The 27,699-nt window shown below is 40.3% G+C and overlaps 1 protein-coding gene across 4 annotated transcripts; it reads left to right on the plus strand.

Annotated features, from left to right (window-relative positions):
- The first annotated feature begins 1,111 nt into the window (after positions 1-1,111).
- On the plus strand, positions 1,112-27,068 carry HMGN3 (high mobility group nucleosomal binding domain 3). 4 transcript variants are annotated; one of them, XR_009818232.1, is made up of 8 exons: positions 1,112-1,307; positions 16,350-16,400; positions 22,154-22,183; positions 22,826-22,873; positions 25,147-25,260; positions 25,377-25,476; positions 25,762-26,487; positions 26,907-27,068. XR_009818232.1 is itself a non-coding variant. In XM_061990760.1 (7 exons), exons 1-7 carry the CDS (start codon positions 1,293-1,295, stop codon positions 25,773-25,775), a joined length of 372 nt encoding a protein of 123 aa, XP_061846744.1. In that variant the 5' UTR covers positions 1,112-1,292; the 3' UTR covers positions 25,776-27,068. The 4 variants fall into 4 exon arrangements, 3 of the variants coding, with proteins under 3 accessions (XP_061846744.1, XP_061846745.1, XP_061846743.1); XM_061990760.1 differs by having other exon boundaries at positions 25,762-27,068; XM_061990761.1 differs by lacking the exon at positions 25,377-25,476 and having other exon boundaries at positions 25,762-27,068.
- The last annotated feature ends 631 nt before the right edge of the window (positions 27,069-27,699 follow it).

Consider the following 27,699-nt stretch of genomic DNA (forward strand, 5'->3'; position numbering starts at 1 on the left):
AATAAGTGGGTGTGACTCCCTAGTTTAGTGGTTCACACACTTTACTGGGAGCAAACCCAACTGGGCTTCTGCCCTAGTGAATTATTAGTACAAATTAATTAATACAAATGCCACAGAGCTGTTGAAACAGTATCAACAGGAGAATCTCGCTTCCTCTGAGGCTGCTGTAGTTTGTTGACTGTATAAAATAATGTTATGGGAGAACAAGAGGCATGAGATCAAATCCTTTCAGGTAAGAAGAAAATCAGGCCTAGGGCTGCCATGTCCTTGTGTGCATCCCAACTGCTTAGCTCGTGGCTAAAAGGCAGGCAGCCAATCACTTGGCAACCCTCTGCTTGCAATTCCGTTTCTGCAGGGGCTGGAAAGGGACCCTAGTTTCAAGCTGATGGCGAAGTCAATCACTGATAATTTTTTCATCTTTTTTTAGAAGGTGTTTGCTGGCATTTGAGCTTCTATGAAGAATTGAGTCCAGCACCTGACAATGGAGTATTTCTCTGTGCAGCACTGTTCTGCCTTGCTAGTGATTTAACAGGGCATCTTAAAAGGCAGCTTGAAAAAAAAAAACAGCTTCTGTAATATTTGAAGGATGGGAAGATGAATGAATTTACACGGCCCGGCTTTAAGATGGGAGAACGGTCACGATGGGGAAAGGCTGGAGTCGATTTCAATCCAATGTGAGAAAGGGGAACGAGCCGGAGGAGATAGCGAGGGGACATTTAAACAGGCTGAAGTGACTGAGAAGGCACAGTGTAGTTTTTTCCGAGTGGATGCTGTTCGCCGCACACAACTTGCCCGGTGCGCCCAAACCCGCCGCTCGCCTTCCCCAGCGCGGTGGCGGAGCGGCGGCGGCGGGCGGGCCGCCCCGGGGTCTCAGCCGCGCGCCCCGCCAGGCCCCGCCGGGCCCTCACCCGCCAACGGCCCCAACGGCCGCCGCGCGCGCCCGTCTCGCCTCGCCCCGCGCGCCCGGCCTCTGACCCGCGCGGGCTGCCCCTGATTAGCCCGCTCCCGCCGGAGAGGGGGGCGCGACGCCATCCGGCAGCCAATCAGAAGCCGGAGCTACCCCTCTCTGCCCGCCCCGTCGGCGAGGCGGGCGCTGGCGGCTGCCGGGGCGCCGGGGCGGCGCGGCGGGCACCGGGCGCGGGCAGAGCTGCGGGCACCAGCGACGCCGGTGTCGTCGCTGCTGCTGCTGCTGCCGCCGCCGCAGCCACCACCACCACCACCACCAGGCGGATCCGCGCTTCTGCCGGAGCTTCTTTCGTCGCTTTACTTTCGCGGCCCGGAGCAGGGACATTATGCCGAAGAGAAAGGTAAAGGCGTCCCGGGCGTGCGGCGGATCCCGCCTCCGCGCCTCTCTCGGGCGGGAGGTGGGGGACCGAGCGGCGGCCGCTGGGTGAAGCATGCGTTTGAGGCCGGGGCGCCTGCTGCTCTCCCGCTGCTGTTCCGTTACGGAGCCCGCGGATTGCTCCTGAGCCCGGGCATTTTTGCTGCCTGTTGCAAGCCCCCTCCCCGTCGCTCCCCGCGCGGCCGCCCCCTGTTTACTTTCCCGGTGCCTCGCGGGGCGGTGTCGCCCCCGTGCCTAGGGAGTGAAGTCGTTTCCACAACTCCAGTTCCCCAGCCCCCCTCCCCCCACCTCCGCCGGCGCCGGGGAGAAGCGCTGCAGCAGCTGCGGCTTCGCCCCTGGCCCCCGGCGGGAGGAGTTTCCTGCTTGCAAACTCCGGTGCTGGCGCCGCCGCCGCTGCCACGGGGGGAGCGGCAGGGAGGGGGCACCCCCCAACCCGGGGCGGCCGGATCCGGTCGTCGCCGCCACCTCCCGCTGTGCCCGGGTGATGGCTCCGAGGTAAAAGGGAGGAGGGGACAGGCAAGCCATGTTTAAAACAAAACTACACCCTTCTCCTCGCCTCCCGCGGCAGACCCGTATGTACTAACTCCGGCGCCCATCTGGGCAGCGCCGCGGGGGGCGGCCGCCGGGGCGGGGAGGCGCCTCCTGAGGGAGCGCTCCGCGGGAGCCATGGCAGGGCCGAGGGGCCACGGACGGACCCCGACGCCAGCTGCTGGGGTTTTTTTTTCCCTCTCCGAGCGAGAAGGAGCCGGTCGTGAGATCGCGTACCCGAAGGGAGAGAAACTTATGGGCCCTTCAGCGGCCGGGCTAGGTGTTGTGGGGGAAATATCCGTCTCTTCTCTAAGCCGGAGCCTTCGCTGCTCGGCGTCCTGGGCCGCCGGCAGAGCTTTGGGTAGCGGCTGGAGGCGGGCTGAGTGAGGAGGGGGGCAGCGGCCTCTCTCCTCTGCAAGGTGCGGCCCCCGGCGGTGGGCGGCCGCGGGAGGCTCGGCCCTGCTGGAGAGCCTCGTCGGGAACTTGCCGTCAGCCTTCTGACGGGTTGCCATGAGGGGCTTGACACTAGCACACGCTATGATGGAAAATAATAGCTACAGTCCTTTAATTTTAACCGGGACAACCAAGGTACAGCAGTAGGTGTGTTCGGGGGATTTCCCACATGTCATCTGTGACCTCCTAATATAGTGGAGGCTGGGACTCAAATCTGTTTTAGTAAAGTTACAGGTGGGCGGTAAGTTCCAGGTAGCTTGGCTTTCGGTTCTTGTACTTATTCCTTATGGGAGGCATCAAAATGTCAAACTGTCAAGTATGCTGCTGAATTATTTAATTCGTAGTTAAGAACCCAATTCCAGTTCTGAAAATGGATACAACTCTGTGGGGCTGAGCATCTTTATTTGGATAACTGGCCCTGAAGTTCATGAGTGTTGGGCAGGGTTTCCTCTTGCTCTCTTGCCATTGCATCTTCGTGTAGGCCTCTTTTGCATCTACTCTTTTAGTGCCATTGCTTGACAATTAGCCTGTGCCCATAGGACTATCCACAACTATTGAAACCTTGCAAACGTCCTACCCTGTTTTTTTAGCCCTGCTGTGTTCTTACTCTGTGGATAATATTTCAATGTATCCTTCCTAAGAGGGAGTAAAGTTAAAATCATTCTTGTAGGTTTTTGTGATCTGTTGTGAATTATTTAGTAAGAGAAACTATCTTTGAGTAGCAGGTCCACGAGAACATGTCTTCTTTCTGGAAAATTATTAAAAAATAATAAAAACATTACATAGAATCATAGAATAATTGTTTCAGCTGGAAGACACCTTTAAAATCATCTAGTCCAGCCTTTGTCCATGTGGCACCAGAGCATTAGAGATGAATTTGAATGGTGTGGTAAATTTTAATTTACTTTAGCATTGTTTTGATAAACATTTACATTTTAAGATTATATATATTTTGAGGAGCACTGGTTGCAGGAAAAGTGTATGATTAGTGGCTTTGCTTTTTAAGAAAAGAGGAATTGCCATAAATATTCTACAGTAGTCAATTTTCTTCAGAGTAACATCCACAGAGTGAGACGTTAGTGGTGCAGCAATAGCCAAATCATTACACCACTCAGTTTCTCTATGGAGACAATGCCATCGGGTAATGACCATAGCCAATTCCTCTATTAAAATTTCTAACTTACAAGAAGACTGTTAACACTGAAGGTTTTATATGGAAATAAACATCGAAAGTCAAAATGAGACATTTTCACAGTTACAGGGTTAAGTAAATAATGTTGCAGAAAGGGCATGAATCCACCTGTATCTGTTACTGTGTGTGCTTTAATTGTCTAAACTGTTTGCTTTTTGTTCAGTTAGTTGCTGAGTCTCTGGCCTCATGTTCATTATTAATATTATGAACAAAATATATAGGTTGCCTCACCTTCCCTAGACAGCTTCAGCCTAAGATATTACGATATTGTTGCTCACTGGAGTGTCATGGGGAAAAGGAAGAACTTAGTGTGCATTGAGATGGTGTTAAATGCAGTGCTAAACAAAAAAGATGTTGAACTCTGGATTCCCTTCTATTAGATTTCTGCACCTTTTGTTGAAATAATACGTTTGGTTGCGAACATGGCCTTTCACAAGAAGGGCATACCAGGGTAGGATAAACCAGAATTCTTGTGGTATTGATAGCAATGAACTCCCTGAAATGGATTGAGGTGTTTTATTTTGTCCTTTGTCCTCCTGGAATTCACTCTCCTTGGCCTTGAAACAGCCCCCATACAAATATCTCAATGTTAGCCATAAAGTGATGAAAAACCATTCTGTACCTGATGACAAGGAGACTCAGAGTATGGCATAAGCATGCATATGTTAGCTTTAAAGTGTTTGTCTTCAAGATGAACCATACTTTAAGCACAATGTACACCATCTCTGAAGGATAATTATAAGTCAAGTGGTGACTCCTCCAGTATTGGATGGGGAACTTATCAGTTGGGTTACACTGCAAAATGACCCAAATTATTCTTTAATCTGACTCTATGCAACACAACCTCCACTTCACATGTTGCTCTGAAAACACTTGGAGTTGAATCAGATGTGAGGATTAAATGCAACTTTTTGGTTTTTTAAATAGAGCATCTTTGAATATTGCTGTTGTTTCAGAGCAAACAAAAAATATCAGGATCTAATTCACAGAATCACAAAATCTAAAGGTTGGAAGGGACCTCGAAAGATCATCCAGTCCAATTTCCCTGCCAGAGCAGGATCTCCTACAGTAGGTCACACAGGAGCTCGTCCAGGTGGATTTTTAATATCTCCAGAGAAGGAAACTCCACAACCCATCGGAGCAGCCCATTCCAGTGCTCCCTCACAGTGAAGAAGTTTTTCCTTATGTTTCTTTGGAACCTCTTATGTTACAGCTTGTAGCCATTGCCCCTTGTCCTGTCACTGTACATCACTGAGAACAGCCTGGCTCCATTCTCCTGACACCCACTCTGTACATATTAATGAGATATTTACAGTCTCCTCCAAGCTGAAGAGAAGAGACCAAGCTCTCTCAGCCTTTCAACAGAAGGGAGATGCTCCACTCTCTTCATCATCTTGGTGGCCCTGTGCTGAACTGTCTCCAGCAGCTGCCTGTCCTTCTTGAACTGAGGGGCCCAGAACTGGACACAATATTCCAGATGTGGTCTCTTGAGGGCAGAGTAGAGAGGGAGGAGAAGCTCTCTGGACCTACTACCCACAGCCCTTCTAATCCACCCCAGGATGCCATTGGCCTTCTTGGCCATGAGGGCACATTGCTGGCTCATGCTCATCCTGTCCAGCAGGACTCTCAGATCCCTTTCCCCTACACTACTCTCTAATGGTTCATTCCCCAACCTGTACTGGTACATGGGGTTATTCATTCCCAGATGTAAGACTCTAAACTTTCCTTTGTTGAATTTCAGTAGATTTCTCCCCACCGAGCTCTCCAGCCTGTCCAGGTCTGGTCAGCACAGCCTTCTGGTGTGTTAGCCACTCCCCCAGTTCAGTGTCATCAGCAAACTTGCTGACAGTGCCCACTGCTCCCTCATCAAGGGCATTAATGAATAGATTGAATTAACCATTTCAGTAGGCTATTTGCAGCCTTCTTGTAGTCGGGAATGTTAGTTTCTCCGGAACAGCTGATACAGTGAAAATGTAACAGAGAACATCTGTGACATGTTCCTGTTCCATTATGGAAACTCGCTTTTTTAAAATTGAAGAGACTAGTTGATTATACTTACTGCAGAAAAAAACACCCTTCTGAATACTTTGCTTGGAATGCTGTTTCTTTAGTGGAAGTTAGAAGGTGCCATATTCAGGATTGTCCTATCATAGTTACATAGTCATGTTGTTCCTCATCAACTGATGAAGTGGAGCACAGAAGTAAATGGCCAAGTTGTCAGAATGGTTGCTTCATCTTGGATTCTCAGGCTGTCATGTTGGGTTTTTTTTTTTTTTAATTCCCCTTAAAAAGCACCTCTTGTACTCTTTAAATGATATATTTGTTGTTGTTACTTCTCCAAATCTGCCCTCTTGCTTCTTGATGTGAGTGTAGAAACTGAGGAACTTGCAACAGTAACCAGTTCTCTGAGATTTTGTTGGAGCAGCTTGGTATGTGATCAAACACCAACTAAGGAAGCTGAGGGTCCTGCAGATGACAACTCTGTTTGCTGTGCCTCTGAATTACACTGCTGTCACTCTTTAGTCCATGGAATCAGGTTTAGGTCTCATGCAAAGAGTGGCAGGCGAGTTTGTGTTCATAATGCAGCAGTGTGAAGTACAAACAAGTGCTCTTCAGCTCCACCTCATGTCCCTTCCTGTGTGTTGATACTTCAGCTGAGTAGCAGTCCATGCCAATTCAACATACCATGTGTAACGTAGTGTTTCTTTCTGCTAAGCCTACCTTCATTTTGAAGCTACTTGTCAGGGAAGAAGCTCAAACAACGTTGTGGGGATCCGTGCTTTCCCAACAACTTGTTTCATCCCTGGGGTTGGCAGCTCTTGTGCTGTAGCAGAGGCACTCTTCAATTTATCCTCAAACACAACTAACAGGGCACAGTATTAGCAGTGAGACGTAGAAGTGAGGAAGGTTCTATACTTTATTTCATATTCTGAAGGTGATTATGGATTAGAAAATGGGTTCAGTGCTAGATCCAGATGTCTTGGCTACTGCCGTCTCCCCACTCCTGTAGTGCTCTAGTCCCCTCCCAACTTTTGCATGAACTCCTACATTTCATGCTAACTGCTTCCTCCTTTCTCCCAGTGCTACATGAGGACTAAGAAACAGATGTCAGAGCTCTGAAAAGGTGGTTTCTCTTCCAAACTTCCAGTTAGATCATTCCTAGACCACTCAGTAACTACTGGAAGACAGACAACAGCAGAAGATGACTGTATTTGCATCTGTGTCACTGAGGTACCCCTGACTTTGAGAAGCTCCTCACTGATATGCCAGCAGAACTCTTGAGTAGGCTTGTACCTTAGCCATTCTTTGCAGGGACAGGTAAAATGATTCCTAAGCAGAAGTGCACTTAATGTTCAACCAAGGCAAATAGACTAGAGATGCCAGAGTATCTTAAAAGGTTGCAGGGGTCTCCTAATACAAGGGAAAAGGCTGTTTTGTCACTTAGCACTTTTAGAAATTGTACCACTTGTGCTATAATCTGTAAATATTGAGAATTTTAAACCCTGATGTTTTTAAAGCAATTGAAAACTGCTCAGTTGGCCTAATCTGAGTATCTGTTGACCAGACTAACTCGAAGGATCTATGACTTTCATGGAAAAAATAAGCAGAAAAGAGCATAAATATGTATCTGTGCATGGTACACTTAGATATAGTACAGTGTAGCAGTGTGAGTGGCACTGAAGAAAAAACAAAGGTGACTAATGCTCCTATGCCATGTATCTGTAAATGGTGTTTACAGGGCTACTAAAATGTAACATATATTTATCCCCATTTTATATTAAAGAAACACTTTTAAATGGCTTAAAACTAATTATATATTTTTAGCTATAACTATTTTTTAAAGTTATGGAGCCTAAAAACTCATTGACTAAGGATTTAATGTTTCTGGTAATTTTGTACTAGTATAATCTACTTTGTAAATCATCACCTCTGAAATCTAAACAAACCAGGTGCAGATAATCTTTTTATGTGCAGTAGTTCAACACTTCAACAGGAATAATATTCTTTTGTTGTTGTTTAAAAAGTAAAGTAGTAAATGTGTTTAAAGGAATATAGCAGGTGTATGCTATTTAGTTAAAGACTGCTTTTCTTCTATCTTGCTTGAAAAAGTTCTCTTTCTCTGCTGTTTTATCCCCAAGCAGTAGATTCGTATAGATCTGGTATATTCCAAGGTATATTGTTGTTTCAGAGAAATTGACGAAGTTGAATTATGCTTGACATGATTATAATATTGTCCTTTGAACAGAACATAAGTAAACTAGATTTCTTTTGGAAATGAGCACTTTGCAATGACCATCATGTATCTTCTGTTCTCTAACTGCACTAAGCTGGCATAGTGATCTATCCCACTATCCAGTAGCAAAACAAATGTTTTCAGGTGCTTACCTTTCAGGCCATGATCCTCTTAATGCTTGCTTACTTAACAGATTTGAACATGGTTTTGCATTATTTTTCTCATGGACTATTTTACTGATCCAATTTAGAAATGCTGCAGTGTCACAATGAATGTGTGGTAACCTGTTAGAAGGGAGCAGGGCTGGGAATGAGCAACAAGCTGCATGCAGGAGAAAGATGCTCTTACTCGAATTTTATTGTTGGCAGAATTGGCACTGTGAGACCTCACAGTTTGGACGGTAGTTCAACAGATATTTCAAACTGGCGTGTATAGACTAAAAGTAGCAATTCCAGATACTCCTTCTTGTCTTTACTCTGATTTAACCTGTGCTCTATCATACGTGTTTGAGGTAGTTTTTTTTACTGACCTGACTCGTCAGCTGATGTAGCTTCCTGTACCTTGGCACAAAGAGTTAAGCTGGCTTATTGGCAGGAATGATTAGGTGGGGAAGGGCAGAATTCTTCTTAGCAGCAGCCAGGCATTCGTCTGATGGCAGCTTTAGCCAGCCTTTCTTTGATTGTCTCTAACTTAGAGTGCGTGGAGGAGTGTTATTTAATTCAGTAGAATAATCAGAACAACTCTGAGGTCAGATTGTCTCCTTGCACCATGGGAGGCAGGTATCAAGGAGGTATTTGGCTTGGTGGATTTTGTTTGTTTTTTCTCCTTGGTATCTTTGGAAATTACTAATTTTCAATTAATTACTCCTGTAACTTGGAGATACAGCTCCTATCTTCCCATAGTAAAGAGTGGGTGTACTTGGTAACAGTGAAAGATACAAATATAAAATGCTGTATTCCCTAAGAATGTTGAGATCTGTCTGCACAAAGAAAATTACATCTGTTCCCATCAAGAGCAGCTTTGTTGGCACTGTTGGGTATGTTTGCTCTTCCAGCTTAGCTGTCTCCATTGTCCTAGTGCTACCCAAGTTTGTAGTAGCAGAGTGCTTCCATAGTTGGAAATCAAATGTCTAATGACATTTTTACGTCTGCAGCATTTTAATCCTCTCAAGCAGAGTTGAGGAGAGGTGTTGGTGCTTTGTTTGTAACAGGAAATCATCCTTTACTTCTGCTGCATCATTTCTTCCTTACCCCACCTGTGCAATCTCTTGGAGACGTTTTACCTTTTTTCTTCTCTTGAAACTGCCCTTAGGTTGTCTGTGAATCTCCATTCTGGCTGTTGTGTAGTTCTGTTAACCCCAGCTGGGATTATTATGGGGATATAAGAGGTTGGTGTATCTAAGGCATTAAACTGGTTGTGCCTTTGGTACCTACCTTCTACTTGCAGACTTGCTATCATCATCTTGGAGGTTTAATGTTCTGTAGCACCAGTTATTTGAAACAAAGAAAGAAAGAAACAAAAAACAACAAAAGAGTTCTTTTCTAGATCATTATGGTTCTATCACACTTATGTCCTCTGGGAAGAATGATACGCTTTTTTTCCAGCCGTTCAGAGTACATTGTCAGAGGTTTCTATTTTCAGGAATCAGTTATTGAGAACAGTTGTATAAATTTAATCTCTAAGTAGATAAAATATTTTTTTCATATATTTTTAGAAGTAATTCATGCTATTTTTGATTTGCAGATCTGATCCCTTCTATTTAGATACAGATTTCCGGACCTAATGTTAAAGGTTTTAGAAACTGCCTCTGTACGTAGACTTGCACAAATTATCAGATTCATCTCAGAGAATTGGCATCAGCTTTGAAAGGTCAGAGAAATAATATTATTAGGGATCAGATTTCATCCATCATATTCTTTGAATCTGCCTTTTTGTTTTATGGTGGCAGTAAAATGGTTAAGCAAATATTGAGACAAGAATTTATTTACTACCTAGTTGAGTTCTCACATTCGGTGTTCAGGGGAAACTGAACAATTTCAAATGCACTGAGCTCACTGCTCCCATGGCTGATCTGTGTTTTTCAAAATGCAGATGATTACTTCACTGTCTGAAAAAGGAACTGTCTGTCTAATTTTAAATTACAATGCTGTTTTTCTGAAATCTGAGTCTCTAGAAACTGCTCTTCTTTACTCTTTGTAGGTAGAAGATGTAATACTAAAAAAAATGACTACAGGGAAGATGAACTTGTAAGGAAAAAGAAAAGCTAAAGCAGTTGTGAGATTTTAAAATATGTTTTTAATGATATTGCTCAGTCTTTAACCTCTTTTCAATTGAAAGAGCAAAATTTCAATCTGCAATGAAGGAATTTCTTCTTTTGGAAAAGCATGTATTCTGTCTGGATTGGGATGTCTAGAAATATCCCAGGCCTAGTTTGTTTTCTGTTTATCCTGACTTTTCTGCAAGAGCATAAAGCTCACAGAGTTTACCTGTTAAGAATTAAGGAATTTGATGAAATGTATTTTCTGAACCTACTAATTTTGTTTATAACCAAGCTCTTTGTATTCTTACTTTGTTATATATCCTTTAAAAATGCACTATGTGTTAATCACTGTATTTGGTGTGAATCTCTTAAGTAAAAATGGTGACTTGAATAAGGAAATATTCTCCCTGTTTGGGTTTTTTTTCCCCTAATTGCATATTAATACTAAGGAGTACGAACAGTCATCTTTATATTTAAACTTCTAAGTAGTGTTTGTCTTCTCAGAACTTTATGATCTTGACATTCTTCCCCCAAAGAATTATACAATTAAATATGCTGCTCTTAATAGATGTAAGATGGAGAGACTTAAATTCTAAAAATGATGTATTGTATAATATTTCATTGTAACAGTTCTTAACAGAAAAGATCATGACATACTTACTGAATAAAAATTTCAGTGTGTTTTTTCTTGTTTTTGGATTTTTATAGTGAAGAATATATGTACTTACATGTACATTGAATTTAAAAAAAAACAAAGCAGAAAACTTCAGATTTGTTTAGAAGAAAGCAAGACAGATGTCATTTTGGATAATTTATTTTAAAAATCCAGCCACTGATAAGATGTATTCTGCACTTGACTTATGGTTCTGACAGAATTACTTGTCTTTTGAGTTAATGAAATACATTGTGTTTCTTCCTTTCCCCACCCCAATCCACATTAAGGCTTTTGGTATGAAAAAGGAATGAAGGGATGTAGTGGGGAAAAATACCTGATTTCTTAAAGCATTTATTATGGAGAAATAATTTTACTTGCAAAGTTCATTCACATTGGCTTGACAGTGAGCATTGTTCTCTGCTGAAAACAGATCAAAGAACTATATATAAGCAAAGTTTAATGGTAAGATGCTGGAGCTAAATGAGAAAACAATGTTTAGAAGGGTGTTGCAGGAGTTGGCTGATATTAAATTAGTCAACACATAGTCTTCATTAATCTAACACAAGAAATAATCAGGATTTTAATTACATTTATGAACTGGCAAAAAAATTTAGAGCTGCTCTGAAGACAAATAATTAGAAGATCTAGCATGTATGCAGAAACAATTAATTGAATTTAGTCTAATGTAGACTTATACTCAAAGGGAAATGAGGGAAGGAACAATTTTAGGAAAACAGTGCAGTAAACCCTGAAAAAGGCTTAGGACTTGATATGTCTTCTTCTCTTGCACTTTGTTTTGTTTTAAGCTTTTATTATATTTTGATCAGTGAAAGAAATGGTTTGAGGAATGACCAAAGTGTTACATCATGGGAATTGCAGCTAGAACAGCAAGTCAGGAAAGTTATGTCTACAGGCAAGTCCCATTGCAGGCAGTGGATTGAGATGTGGCTGAACAAACCAGCTTGCAAAGAACAGAGGAAATGCTATAGAGAGTGCTTGAGTGCTAGGTGAAGGCTTTCTGCCTTTCTAACTTCTTAACATGGTGTTTAGAATAAAATTGGCATCTGCTTTTATTTGTGTTTTTGAGTTGTGGAGTTTTTGTTTTGGTTTGGTTTGATTACTTTTTTTCACATGGGTATGAAAGAACTAATTTCTGTCCCATTAGAGCCAAGGGATTGAGTTTCAGCTAGTCAATAAAATCCTTCAGAGAAGAACAATCTGATTTTATAAGCAGCCTTCTGCATTGACTGTTACTTCACTCATACTTGTATTCTCATTCTTCATGCTTTTAATGTACTCCTTTATTATATATATATATATATATGTATATATATATATATATTCCATTCATTTCAGTACAAACAAACTATTTATCCAGAAGCTAGTCACTGCAAGTTCAAACATGTACCCTTCTTGGGTCTCTTAACCAGACATCAGTAACTTCACTAATTTTGTGTTCTTGTGCCCTCCTTACAACCTACTTATATTGCAGACTTTTTATTAGAAAAAGAGAAGCTTTTTAAAATGTGTTTATTTGTTGTAGGGATTTTATTTTATTTTGTGGTGCATCTCTACCAGCTAACCCAGCCATAAGAGCAGCTAAAGGAAATTTGCCTGTATGTTTTATGAAATGTTTACTTAAAACAGTTTCTAGTTTTCTGTTCTCAACTCAGTTCTGTGATGGCATTGGCATTGCAGATACCGCAGTATTATCCTGGTGTGTGGAAGCATCTGTTCTTATGTGTGCTTCACAGCTGGTGAAATGCAAGAACCATGTATACAACCAAGTTCAATTTTAATATTATTTTGATTTTTTTCATGTTCTCTATGATCTATTAATATTATTCTCTTTTTTTCCAGTCCTTTCAAAATCATTTTCTAGATTGTTCATAAAAAGAGGTGAGGAAAAAGCAAATTGGGAAAAAAAAAGAGCAAAATCTGATTGCTGATAGACACAGGGAATCTTGCATTCAACCTTCCAGCTTTATCTTGTGGTATAAAAGTTATGCAGCTCTGACGGATCTTACAAAGCTTAGCTACACCTTAATTTGCAGTCTTATTGCCAATATGTAGTGCTAATTGAGGTACATCACAATGTGTGGTTGCTTGAACCTCAAACTTACTATTAATTTAAATGTCAAAAGCATATTTGGAATGAGCCAGTTATTTTCTTTTGTTCTATGTATCTCTGTGAAAAAAAATTACCACTATCAGTGTCCTTATTGGCTCTTTGATCTGTCTTGTCTGTTCAAGGCATCCATACAATATCAGGCAGAGCAGACCTGTAGAGGACTGCTCGTGAGAGTATAATACAGGCATATGATGGAGCATAGCTGAAGAATTACTGAGGCTGGAGCACTGCCCTTGTTAAGTGATTTGGTGCTTGCATTGGTCTTTGATTTTGCTGCACAAAAGTTGCAGTGTGGACAGTCTCACTCCTGACTAGTTCATGATGTAAGGTGCAGTAGCCAAGGTGCATTTTAATGTGACTGGTGTGTAACGTGAAATATGGTGAGCCATAGCATTACATCCTGTGGAAAAATGTGCCAAGGGGATGGGTTAACAGTGTGTGTGGTTACTTTGGAAGCAAAGGTCCTTCAGTAGTTTGTCACCAGGACAAAAGGTGGGAGAAGGATTCCTGTGAAAGGTTTGGGGACAAAGGCTTAAAGGTTTTGGTGGTATCTACATAAAAATCCTGTGACTTCCAGATACCAGTGCAGCCAGGCACTGCTTGTGGCACGCCAAGTTCTCTGGGAACTCTGCTTGGCTCAAATCCATTCACGTACAAATCTCTCTAGTCTGTGGGGAGAGGAGAAAGTACTGAAAAAACTAGCAGGAGGATCTACAGCTGGGACTCACTGGAATGTCTAAGCATGCTCACAGAGGGGAAAAATAAGTTTCTATTCCTCATTTAACAAATATACTGTAGCCATATCTGGCATATTTTTCTGGTGTGTCTATCAGCTTAAAAGGTCTTAGGCTGCTTGCAACTTCCCTGTGTCATTTCATTCTCGTTTGTTGTACTGGCTCAATTGTTTGTGCAGCTGTGCAGTAAAAGGATTCTACTGGAGCAGGGAAGACTATATATATTTATAATGTGTATGTATTTTTACAGTATTTATTAGTTTGTTTAAGCAGCAGGGTATTTTTCAGCTGGATTAATTACCTTATTCACAGTGTGGCCTCCCACACAGCTCTGCCAGCCAAGCAGCTCTGGGGAGCCAAGGCCAAGGCCTGGGGAGGATGAGTGCAGCCTCCAAATGCCTGGCTTTGCAGTGGTTGCAGAGAGGGAGGAACAGGTCTGAAAAGGAAATCAGAGCATGTCAGAACCTCTTCTTATTCACACCTCTGAGATTATGACTGTCCATGGAGAAAGTTATGTGGCCTTTGGAATTGCTGTTGGATTTTCTAACTTGAGAGGGAGTGCTGGGCTAATTAGCTAACTTAACTGAAATATGTTGTGTAATATACCATAGCAGTATATAGTGGTTGTGGTTGCATTAAGATTACTTTAATAGATTTTTTTCCCCCCCTCTGCAGTTAGCTTCATGAGCAGTCTTTAAAATATGTTGTCAAGCAGTAGCATTGACATCTAAAATCAGGCTACCCTGTCTATCAGAAATGTAGGAGACTTGTCTTTTATTAGAATGAGGCAAATTACCATGTGTTACCTGTGCAGTATGGCAGGTTGAGAGTTTGTTCCTAGGCCATTACTGCCAGGCTAGTGGCATGTGGCCATGACATCTTGTGATGATTTAGCCTTGTTTCAAAGTGCTGTGGTTCCTAGAAGAGAAGCAGGGTGAAGCAGCTCATTTGTGGAGTGTCAGCTTAATTTATTTCATGGTGAATTTTTTAGCCTGGCTTCCAAAGGAAATGGTAACTTCATCTTTATGTCCCTGCCTTTGTAAATCTTGGGCCTCTTGGCCACTGTGAGGAAGATATTGTAAAACTTGAGAGAACTTCCATATACATAGGTGCCTGGGACAGGAGGGGTGCTCTTGGAGTTCCCTCCCAGGGAAAAGATGCAGTGCAAGTTTGTTAGACTCGAGAAAATTCATACAGGAAGAGCAGATGTTATGAGTTCATGGATTACAGAAAATGTGTGTGTGTGTGTGTGTATATATATATATATGTATATATACCCAGAGCATGTACTGGATGGTGAGCTGAGGAGGGAAGTTGTAGGAAAGACGGCTATGTTACTCAGTGGTCACAAAACTATTTGATTTTGTTTTCCTTGTGGTTTTAGTGCTCTTGGTGTCACACTGTCAAGCTGTAGAAACTCTTCAGTAACCAAACTGAAAGGTTTTTAGGAATGCAAACCTGAAACAATCCTTCAGGCAGCTGGAGAGGCTGCCGTAGCGTAGGAAACAGTCAGGCTCCATTTTGGATGCCTGGCTGTTGCTATTCTGAGTTCCCTGTGCTGTGCAGTGCTGCTTAACTTCCTACTGCTTTCTAGCTACTTAGATGATCCGTCCCCGGCATTTTTTTAAGCCCGCTGCCTTGGTGGCACGCTGCTTTTCTGTCAGGAGGGCACACAGTAACAAAGCCACATTTTATTCTCTGGTGGGGGATGTCTTTCTGTAAGAGCTCAATGCCAGGAAAATGCAGTGGTCAACTGCTGCAAAGTAGCCGATCTTTTTCTCCGCTCCAAATGCAGAGCCATTCTGTGTCAAAATCTGGGGGGAGATTTCTATTAGGATCGAAATGGAAACAGGAGGGAAAAGATAACTACCCTGCTCCTTTACCAAGTGAAAAACAAAACAGCAACCAAATTGTGTTCTCTGCTGCTTAAGTGCCTTTTTGAAACACATGCTGTTCTTGTAGTTCTCCTCTAACTGCTGCTCACTGTTTTTCCATGAATTGCTCGTTCCAAAGTTGAAACCCAGTCATTTGCAAAATGTGAAGTAATAAATCTTGAGTTGTAAACAAAAGACAGAAGCTTGAATTTATTTTTTTTACTATAATTATTTTTATTATTCACTCCCACCCCCTGTCCTCAAGGTTTAACTATTATTTCTCTAGGTACTTCTGAAAGACCAGTATTAGAATGGTCAGGTGGATACTTTGTCCACGTGGAGAAACATGTTTGTTCCTAGCTTTCATGTCAATGTCTTGGTGTTGTACTGTTTTTTGCTGTTCTAGTGGAGGAGGTGAGATGAGGGAAAGACACTGTTAAAGCTTCCAGCTGAGTGAGCCTGAGGCACAAAAGGAGTAAATGAGATTAAAAAATTAACTCATTTCAGTAATGCTGTGCTTTTCTGGTTCATCTCGTCACTAGTTAAGTTCATGTTTGGGAAGAAATGTGTTAAATTTCTCTGGGATTTCAAATGCCCTAGTGGAGCAAACCTCAGACTTCCAGTTCATACTGTTGTTCTACCAACTGCTGATTAGATGGAGCTCCCACTGGAGCCTGTGGATGCTTTAGTTAGTTGGCTTGAGGGACCACTGAAGGATGCTGTGTGATGTGACGTGATACATATGTACCCGATGATCAGTCCTTTTATTCTTGCTTGGAACGTCTAGAATGGCTTTGATACAATGCTGCTAATGTAAATTTGCCAAGGTTCTTTAAGTTGCTGCAGTGTATAGAAAGAAGACTCTTCATCATATAATCTTTGTTTTGCAGTTGCCTGGATGCTTTTAAGTCTGTAATGAAAATACTGACTTAATATTTTCTTTCAGTCTCCAGAGGGTGCTGAAGGCAAGGATGCAGCAAAAGTAACTAAACAAGAGGCAAGTATATATGTTGACAGTTTTTGGGGTTTTTGTTTCTTGTTTAATTTATTTTAGCATACAATTGTTTACCTGATGATCTTCAGCCTTGCATATTGGAAGACTACTTATTGCCCTGGCACTTCTAGTGAAGTGTTTTCAGTGGGAATAATGACATTAAATTACTTTTGTAGCTTATCTAGCATATATTTTTGGTGTACTGAGTATTCAGACAGTTTATTAGTGCACAAAATAAATTTCAGAAACATTTAGGACATTGATAGACCAGCTCTGGTGGCAACAGTGTAGGATGTTATTGTCTAGAGCAGTTGCTCTGTCTCTAGCAGCTTGACAAAAGAGAGTTAATGCACACACCTCAGCCAGTCTACTTCAAAACTATTCTTAGCTTAAGTGACTGATGGAAGGGTGTCCTGAATTAAGATATCAGGCTTTAAACTGGAGCAGCTGACACATTCATGTGTTTTCTTTTTCTGAATTTGTTTTAAGGGCACAGTAGCTTCTGTCAGAGAAGGCGAGGAGACAGCTGGTGATACTTTGACCTCTACAGTAAAGTTTGCTGATTTGTTTGTCACAGCCTTTAATGTGAATTTAAGAAACAGGTAGCAAATTATGAGGATTCATTTTCTTAGGTTGTCATCTTCGTGTGGCAGACAAGTGGTGGGTGAATATTCAAATGAATTAACAATTAATTGCTCCTCTTGTAAGTCATTCAGCATATTTGAATAGGAAAAATAGTCCAATGAACTTCTAATGAATTGAGAAGGTGTTTGTAGCTCAGTCCAGCAGAAAGAGATGATACAGTGGAACTGTCAGTATTTCAAACATTAGTAAAGTTTAAAATAAGATGAAAAAAAAAAAAACCGAGTAAAAAGAAGGTCTGAAAGTAATGGATTTTGGTACCTCCGTATCTTCCTGTTGAATTTCCTAAAATACAAATTAGTTTCTTTTTCATAAAGTATGAAAATGCTGGCTACATCATATAAAAACATAATCTCATTTGTTCTGAATTAAAATTTTTCTCTATCAGGGCTGAAATATTATTTCTTCAGGAGCTAGAAAAGTAAAAATTCCTTTCCCTAAAAATTTGAGACTCAATTGCTAGGATAAAGAAGAAAGACCAAGAAGATTAACACAAGTAAACAGATTCTGGAGAGAGCCTTCTGACTCTGAAATATGAGAGCTCTAAAAGTAGTCTTCTGTCAAGATGAGATAATAATGGCAGTTCATGCTATAGAAGAAAAAACAAACCCTGCAACAAATTAAGATAATCTCAGTAGATACACCTGTAGCTCTTAATGTATGAATGTATATGAATTAAACTTAGTTGTAGGATTAGATAAGAAACTATGGAAGCTCTTGGAATAGGTGGAATCTATGTAGAAAGTGTGGCTTCAGTATCAACCAAAACAGACCTGTGTGGATGACAATGAGGAGATCCTTTAAGGAGGAAATATTTTAAACTAAACATCAGAGGAGAAACTGACAAGATCTTGAGCACCTAGGGCAAAGTCAAAACTCCCTGCACGAAAATTTCCATCAGAAAAAAGTAAAGAGTAGTCCTGAGGAATAAAACCCTGTTAAATTCCTCACTAGGAAAACAGACAAGTCAAAATTAAAACCTCTCAAATCTAAATCTGGACATTTTGGACAATCTAGCAACTTAAAAATTGTTGTGACACCAAGACACAAATTCTGCAGAGTTGAGAATGAAGTTGATTTAGTTGTGGAATGGATGGCTTTTGATTACTGTCTTCAATATTTGTCCAAATTAATTATAGATATAAGTACAGAAGAATCTGTTATGGATTGCCAAGCTATGAATACATGGGAAGCATGTAGTGTAGAAATTGCACCAGATATCATCTGACAATAAAGATCAGAGAGACTCTAAGGACAAAAATAGTGTTAATGGAAATTTCAGTTACCCTTCAGAGACGTGATAAAAGGTACAGGGTGGTATTACAAAGACAAAAAAAAAGTTAGATCTATAAATGCTTGCTTCCTGGAGGAGCAAATCAAAAGACCAATAAAAGGATAATCAATTCTTCAGTAGTATGTAGGAGTTAGTTAAGAAAACTAGTTGTTGGAGAACTATTCTGTAATGGTGACTATAATATATTCAGGCTCATCATACTTGCAGGAATGTAAGTCCAAATAAACTCCACTATGGTAAGATTTGGTATCAAGAAAGGGATTTTTTTTCCAAATGATAGCCTGTTAAAAGGATCAGTTAAGAAGGTCAGTGATGTCAGGTGGCATAGAGGCTTTATGGTACACCATGCTAGCAGCGTGCAGAAATGCAGAGGATTTTTCAGAACCCCTCACTGTCCCCCAACACCTTTTGAAAGATGTTTGTTGTATAAATGAGAAATGATGAGGAAAGGAGCAAACTTCTCTGGCATGGCAAATCTGAAGCTGAGAAACAGAGAATTCTTAGTGAGGTTTCCACAGTGGAGCCTTCCCTCATGGGTATGGAGTCTGGAGGACTTTAATGTGAGCAAGAATTAGACAGTATTTACCGAACTGTGAAGTGTAGTATGTCATTTACTGCTTGCATTGACATCAGTACCTGAGTAACTGAAGGTGCTGAAATGCTTACAGGACTTTAATAAGGGATCCTGGAAAATAAATCTTGTGAATCTTAACTCACAAAAAATAAAAGTAGGGAAAGTAGGGTTGGGGTTTTTCGGGGGTTGTGTTCTTCTGGTTGGTTGGTTTTGGTTTTTGAAGTATTTGTGAAGAAATGGATAATTGGAGAGTTGACATGGGTTTTGCAGAGAGGAGTCGTACTTCAGGCAGTTGAGTTATTTATAGAAGTTAACAGGTACAAGGATGATAGCATGCCAATTAATACAGTTGTATGAAAGTGCATGTAAAGAACACTTTTTGCTAAGGCTCCCCAAGGATGTTTTTAAAGAAACTAAGCTAGCATGATTTAAAGGGAATGTCTTCCTAAGGCTTGGTAACAGATAAGCATATGAGAGAAGTTAATTTTCACGATGGAGAGGATTTGTCAGTGGAGTATTGGAAGGATTTATGTTTGGGCTTGTGCTGCTGAATATATTCATTAAGGATCTGGGAGAAGAGGTACTAGAGAAATGACAAAGTTCAAATTTACAAAAAAATTACCAGGATAGTCAGAAGTGAGAGTGACCAAGTTGTGTCATTGATAAGTAGGTGATGATAAAAATACCAATAGAAAATCAATATGGAGAGATGCAAATTAATATCCAGGGAAGAGAGGAAGACAGTGATGTCCACCAAATCAACTGTTAATCAGGGGAGATTGTAAAATCACAGAGAATAGTTACTGGAGAACATCTGTTCTTCTAAACAAAAGGTAACTGGTATATAGTAGAGGACTGAATGTGAAACATCAGTGGATCACAAGATTAATTTGTTGTAATCCCAGATGTGGGACTGCTAAATGAAATTCTCCTGGCTCTTGCTTAAAAAGACCATGCTAGAATTAAAAGGATGCCAGGTATAGTGGGACAAACAGGATGTGCATCAGCTTAAAAAAATACAACAACAAAAAACCCCTAACAAAACCAAAACAATAACCAAATCTACCCAAACAACCTGTATTTTGTAGGATTCTTGACTTTTTATATAACAATGGCATGATAAAATCATTAGTAACACAGACAGAAAGCAGTTAAGGAATTATTATGCGCAAGACTCACAAACAAGAGGAATCTGGTGAAAGGAAGAGACAAGAAGTTTAAAGGAATGAGAACAGAGGGGGAAGGTTTTGCTTTTCTACACAGTGCCTAATCCTGTTATGGAACTCGTTGCTACAGAGTGTTATGGAAACTGGAAGAGTAAGTGGGCTCACTACTTTATTAGACAAATTGATGGAGAAAATGACCCTTTGGGATCTATTAAACACATGATGTGGATACAATATCCAGGTTGGAAAGTTCACAACTTTGACTGCCAGAAGCTGACACAGCAGGAAAGTGCAAAGTGTTATGTCTTCTCCATTTCATAGACTCTTTCTGTAGATATTTGCTAGTGGACCGCTGTCAAATAGACTATTGAGCGAGCTGCTAGTTGGCACAGTTGTTGGGCGAGTACTAAGGTTCTGAAAGCACATATAAATGGGACCTCTGCTGAATTGACTGCAGTTCCCTTCATATAATCAAGTGACAGAAAATAGACACAAACTCTGAATGAGAATTAAAATGATGAAGCCATCAGGCATTATTAAGGAACTGAGGGGTTATGCCGACTTTCTTATGGCAACACAAGCCTTCTGTGAAACCAGCCATCGAACAGGAAGAGTTGGGCAGTACAGGAGAGAATTATCATTTGTTTAAAACTATGTATTATCCTTTAAAAAGTAGACACTTACAAAGCATTCCAGTGCCCAAATGCTGACATATAAAAATCAATTACAACAGACTTCTAAAAGAAGATACCTTGAGCTGAGAGTTCTTTGGTTAGCTCACCAAGTGAAATGCTTTATCTAATCTGTTGTCAAATTGTGCTAGGGTGCTTAACAAGGAATTGATATTCTAAATTGCTGAGAAAAAGAGGTTTATTTTGCTAATGATGCATAAATATTTGATAGATGAAAATATCTGTAGGTGTTTTGTGACAAGATGTCTGTTTTGCTGGATGCAGAGCTGAACTGTTCCCTGCTAACTTCCCTCTAAGAATCCTTAAACGGTTCCAAGGAATACAAATTACTGCATTCTTCAGATATTAACAATAGCTTTTTCCTGTTGCAAGATGTGTGGAGCCATGTTTTTTCAGCTCAAATTAAATTCTTAATATGTAATTAAGAGGATACTTTTAGGTCATTTTTTAAGCTGTGCTACACTGGATATTTCTTGCAATTGAGTTGTCCCTTTATTTTGTCTGCAAGTGTAATTCCAGTTTTATGACACAGACCAAACTTTAATGCTGTTTGGTAACCATGCCCTGTAACTGGATGGTGAGTTCATCTGTTTTAATGAATACAAAAATGCTGTTAAAGAACTAATGAGCTTACAACTGTTTCTAACACGTAACTTCTCTTCAGTAATAAATTTATGACAATGGAGTGAAATAAGATGCAATAAGAAAGGTGTGTCGAATTGATAAAGAAAGGTGGGGGAAAGCAGAATATATCTGACTTTCCTTGGCCCTTTTCAGAATTGTGCTTAAAAAGAAGAAATAGTTCCTCCTTCTCATCTTGCAATTGTCTTTGTGCACCTGGACCTTTGGATTGAGTGTGTGGGGAACTGAGGAAATGAAAGTTAGTTTCATTTTCTCAAATTCTAGCACTCGGATACTCATGAGGATCCTTCCCACGAAGGAAGGATGTTAACTTTATTCTACCATTCATCAGATGGAATTTCTACCTGCAATTACAAGTAGCACCTTCTAGGTTATAGAAACATCATTCTTAAGCATTTACAAGAAAAATCCAGTGTCCTGTGTGCAGGTACTCACTGTATTTGTGAACCTTTTACAGAAGAGACTTGGAAGTACTTGTGAAACGGGGATGGGCTGGAGGAAAGTGTTTAGCTATATGGAGATTTAGATTTGTCCTGACTGATTCTTATCACTAATTTTCACATAACTTTGTACCTTTACAATTTTGACTGTCATAGATAAGGAACATGTGAGTTGTACTTGGCAGTAGAGACCTATTTTGGTAGGGGCATGTTTTACACTGTCACCATGATACTATGTTGCTTTGGATATTATTTGCTGTAAGCCTATAAAAATCTTTTCTCCCTTTTTTTCCCCTTTTTCTGTAGCCCACAAGACGATCAGCAAGATTGTCAGCTGTAAGTATGTGTAACACCTCTTTATATACTTTCCTAAGCACATATGGTTTCTCAGACTGAAAAGGCTTGTTATATTTTACTTTGTTCAGTTTTTATTCTCGATGAGGGATATTTAAGAACACTAGAGCTAAAGTTATCTGTGTTTTCTTGGTTTCAAGATTCAGGTATCAGGTTGTTCTAACAAAAGATGTATTTCCCCACCTCAGTGCAACACTGTCTGTTATGTGCAATATTGACTTCATATCGTTTTGCAGGCTGAAATGCAACTGTTTCTCTGGGAAGGAGAAAGAGCTGTCCTTCAAGGGCTTCATTTGATGCCACTGCTAGTATTTGGTTTTAGTTCCTCGTCTCTGGTGGAACATATCTGACTTTTTGGTTTTTTCATAGTTACTACTAATCTCCACATTCTACTCTTAAAATGACCCCTGCATTGCTTTTACTAGATGAGTGAGCTGGTGAAAATGGATGTGTACAGTGATGAGGTGCATTTGTGCATTAAGGTTTTTTGGTCTTTTTGTAGATGCATACTAATAAGCAGGAAGTGAGGGAAGGTGGTGGGTGGGGGAAGACTGGGGTGTGCAGGTGGTTAGCAGGCTTTTGGTAATATGTCTAACACATTGTGCAACTAAAAATGTTTTATAGAAACCTGCTCCACCAAAACCTGAACCTAAACCAAGGAAAAACACGAAGGTAAATACTCTTTGTCTCAGATGCCATCATTGTAGCTGTTAATAAGCAAGTACACTCCTTCTTTGCATTGCAAGTGGTTCCGTTCACTGTGGTTTTTTGAGGCATAGTCTCTCCTGCCCTCTTTGCAGCTCCCTGACCCCTTCCCACCCCACCCCCTCCCCCGGAAAAAAAACAAATTAGATCATTCCTTTCTTTCTGTTCTACCCCTCCCTGGCCTCATTACTGGCCCAAACAAAATGTCTTGCCTGTTTGATATGCAGACCGTGTTAGTTTGTAGTGAATTCCTAGTTTAAGAAGCCTCTTTACCTTTTCTACACCTTTCCCAAAATGTGCAGGTTTGGTTGAGTCACAGAGGTAGTCGGTTCTCCAACAGGATTTGAGATTACTCTGTGTTTCCTTGTTCTGAGGGCAGTACTTCATTTCATAGCGAGAAACTCTTATCTCTTCTTGAAGCCTGGCCATTACCAAGAACACACAATTATAATTAAAGGTGAAATTAAATATCTTTAAATTGAATGGTTTTGGTTTTCTAGGCCAGTTACAGTCAAATTGAAATCTCACAAGTGTCTGAAATACCTTTTCAGGATTTCTGCATATGAATCACGTACTTCAGAAACAGTAGATTTATTTGTGCTCAAGGGGAATGTTAAATGAGAGCAATTGCTTCATCAGAAGAAAACTGAGTCTAGCACTCCCCACACTTATATTTTTCAGGTTGTTTTATTGGTTTGTCAGTTGGGCAAGTATCAGGATGCAAAGTCCGTGTGTGAGAGTAAAACCCTTATGACTTTGAATGCTTTATGGTTTATGAAATGAAATGACCAATAAAGTGTTGCTGAGCCCATCCTCATAAAAGGAATATTAATAAGGTAGGGAATATAGTAGCTTCTGTAGCTTCATGTACATGTTGTGAGATGAACTCAGTGTTATGGAGTTAATCTAAGCTGCATGAGAAACATTTGAAGCTCATTTCAAGATGACTTCAATCCTTTACGACATTACTTGAAGTAGCTTTTTAATAAAGTAATCTTTTTTTGCAAGCTCTTGACTGGATCACATTTTAAGTAGTGTATTAATCTTGGTCTCCTAAAGAAAGCAGCAAGTGTGTACACTGAACTTACTAGTAAACAGCTGAGGATGGTATGGATTTGAGATCATGTTTAGTGATAAAAGCTTGCAAGTTATGAATTTATTTAAGTCAAGTCCTTAGCTTGTTCTTCTGTAAGTAAAGAGTTCAGGACTATACTCACACAACTGGCACTCCTTTTTCACTGCCCTGTTCCTGTATGGGTTTTACTGGGGGAAAGGCACTTAATGAAGGGAGATTGACCTTAATACCATAGAATGGTAGGGGTTAGAAGGGAGCTCTAAAGATCTACTCCAACCCCCCTGCAGAAGCAGGTCCACCTAGATCAGGTGACTCGGGAACACATCCAGGCAGGTTTTGAAAAGCTCCAGAGGAGGAGACTCCACACCCCCCTGGGCACCTTGTGCCAGGGCTCCCTCACAGCTACTGTTGCCATTTGAGAGTTTGAGAGTTTGGAGCAAATGATCACCACAGTGTGTATCAGAACTACTTGAAATACACGTGTAAAATATTCAATGAAATACCATTTAAAATTTTATCCTGTTTGCGCTTAAAGTTCTTAACCTATGCCTGTACTTGCCTTGGATCACAAATATAAATGTGTACATAGAGCAAGGATTTTAAAAAAAGCAGACTTCAACATATGAATTGTTTAAGAGCAAATCTCCAATGAAACTGTTAGAATAGTTCTTTTTGATAAATTCTCTGCGTTGTGTTGCTGCGGATGGAGTTTTGTCAGTGTTTGCCTCCCCAGCGTGTTGGTCAATTCTTTCATTGACATGGAATGAACATCAGAGACATTATCAAACTAAGAAAAGGACAGCCAACAAAAATGGTTAATTTTTTAAAATCTATTCTAGTATTTCATGTTAGTTGAAAGCGTAGTGCTGTTACACAAGCAGCGTGTTCTTTGTGCTTGGCTGGATAAGCTTTCAATATAGTGTAACTGGATTTGTTCATACACATCTCTTGTATATACCTCTCTATAATATAGCTCAGCTCAACCAAAAGAGTCAAAGGGGTTTTTATAGCCCTGTAAATTAGCAGAAACAATCAAGAAGCAGACATCAGCATTTTCTAGAAGTTTTGAGGGTCTTTTTTTGTTTGTGTGAAGGTTTTTTGATAAAAATGTAGGGTGCTGGCTACTCATACAACTTCTATGCACGTGTTTTTAATCTTCTGTCAGAAGGAACCTGGAACAAAGGCCAACAAGGGTGCTAAAGGGAAGAAGGATGAAAAACAAGAAGCTGCAAAGGAAGGTACTACACCATCTGAAAATGGTGAAAATAAAGCTGAAGAGGTACTTGCCACACATACCTCCTGCTGATTGAATCAGTGTTTTTTAATTATTCAGCCTTTCAGACCTTGATAGCACGTTCATAATGTTTCTTTTTATTGCCCATGATGTTATTGCAGATTCGCATCTCTCGCTCAGCTGTTAGTGTTTCAACATCCAGAGGTGCCCCACCCAGCACACTGTCAGTAAAAGGGCAGATTGAAACAGTGACAGTTAAGGGTACGGTAGAGCATTCAGCATGTGTGCAGTGCATAGAAACAGATAGTAGTGTGGTGCTTTTCAGTGTGAACGATGGAAGCTGCCAGGTAAGGCTTGCGTTGCTTTTGAATAGCTGGGATCAATAACTCGAGAGGTGTGTGAATGTACCTGTGTTGTTTGTGTAAATGTCACGTGGACCTAGGTTTGAAACTGAGCTGTTGCAAATAAGAATCAAAGGAGTAAAGGTATTTAAGTACGTGCCATCAATTCACCATAGTAATTAAGTTCTTTCTTTCTTCTCCACAGGCTCAGAAAACTGAATCTGTAGGTGACAAGAATGAATGAAATATCATGAAAATTTTGGGTTGGTTTTATGTACCTCTTGGACAACTTTTAAAAGATATTTTTATCAAGTATTTTGTAAATGCTAATTTTTTTAGGACTATGATAGTTGACATATTAAACTATATGAACATTTCTCATAACAGTGCTTTTAGAAGTTCCCATTGTTGCCAAGTAATATAAATATCAACTTAATATTGCAAGGTATGTGTAAAATTGGATCAGCATTCCATACACTTGCTTTAAGAAATTGTCTTGTGCATATGGTGATGTTTTTACTGTGTGTATTTGAATTTTTCATGCAGTTTTTCTAGAGCAATAATCAGTGGTGCTTTTGTACTTAGGGTTTATGTGATTTTAATGAAACATGGATAGATGTGGCCACCTGCTGACTATTCTGGGTTCTTTTAATGGATTATAATAAAAGGTCTCCTTGCCTGCAAAAACTACAGCCTCCATAATGTTTTCTCTGAATCTGAGGAAAAGCTTGCTCATATTTTCAGCTGCTACAAGGAAGACTAAATGATTTAGCAACCATTGTTTTGCACGCAGTCTGTTTGCTTTTTTGGGAATGTCTGATGAAAAAACACCCACACAGGAGTAACAGCCTGGGATTTTCAGTGGCTCACAACTTAAGAGACTTATACATATGTTTCTTGTAGATACATTCTTCAGATATACTGTCCCAGGGTGAGTAGAGTTGCCATACTTTTATCAGGATATTGTGTCTGTAAGGAGCTATCAATACAGAATGAATTGCTCAATTGATAGAGATGTACAGTAACTTAGAAGTAGCTTTCTTACTCCTCCACTCCCTTCCTGTTTATTTGCATCATACTCTGGAAACCTTTCTTTCTCTCTACAGGCTCAGATTTAATATAAATAGTAATTGCTGTTCTGCTTCAGCTGAGGACAGTTGTTAATACATTGAAATCGCTGTTAAACAGCGTTATATATTTGGTACCTGGTAGAAATGGAACAATGAAAGTTATTTTAGAGGGGATTGCAGTGATGTGCTGGATTAGAGAATGATCTTTTAGTGTCCATGTTTCAACTCCGCAGCTCATTCTAAGCGCCTTTTATAATTTTTCTCCTTCTCTTTTCTCTAGGAGTCTTGATATTTTTATTGTTGCATCTGGGATGGGAGGGGTGAGAGAAAAGATGTTCCCTGTTCTTCAGTAGCATTGATTTGTATTGCTGGAGTGGTGGCCATTATGTCTGATGATATCTTTTTGCTTGTTTAAGTCAATAAATAAATGACTGTTGCCTGACCTAGTGGTTTATTTTTTTTCTTTGGGAATAAATGTCTAGTTGCTTTTTAAAATTAAAGCAGAAAAGAAGCCAAGCCTTTCTATACTTAAAAATTGAAGCTTGGTTACCAAACCTCTGTATGCTGACTGGAATAGTAGTTAAGACCTGCATTAAATACCTCTTATGGTAGGTTGGCTACAGGCAAATAAGAGGAGGCTGTTCTCTGCATTATGAACTTAGTTTTGGAAGAAAATGTAAACTAATTCTCTGCTTTTGGTGATCAATGGCAGAGGGCTGTAACAAAACTAGTAGCCAAATGACAAAGAGAATCCGTATTGTTACACAGAGATATGTACTTGGTGATACTACACAGTAGCTCTGAGTTGCTTTCTGATGGGCCCCGTTTAAGGTCAGTTATAATGTAGACACTAGCAAAGTTTAACTGTCTGAACTTTTTCACAGAATCATCAAAGTGCTATTTCTAAGCATTTGTCAGTTTCTGGCTTTATGATTCCATTGAGGAGGGAGCTTGTATGCTCTCACTGTTTAGTGTGGTAAGCTGACAGATTAGTTGCCTAATTCCATCTGTACAGTTGGAGTTCTTGAAATGACCCTTTTAATTTGGATTTACCTAGTTGTGAACGTCACAAG

This window comes from Colius striatus, chromosome 2 (assembly GCF_028858725.1).
Source record: "Colius striatus isolate bColStr4 chromosome 2, bColStr4.1.hap1, whole genome shotgun sequence".
NCBI lineage: Eukaryota > Metazoa > Chordata > Aves > Coliiformes > Coliidae > Colius > Colius striatus.

Bases quoted from the DNA above. Each gene is read 5' to 3' on its own strand.
- HMGN3 (XM_061990759.1), top strand. The intron at 22,874-25,146 runs GTAAATACTCTT...ATCTTCTGTCAG, and splicing joins AACCAAGGAAAAACACGAAG to AAGGAACCTGGAACAAAGGC. The intron at 25,261-25,376 runs GTACTTGCCACA...ATGTTATTGCAG, and splicing joins GTGAAAATAAAGCTGAAGAG to ATTCGCATCTCTCGCTCAGC.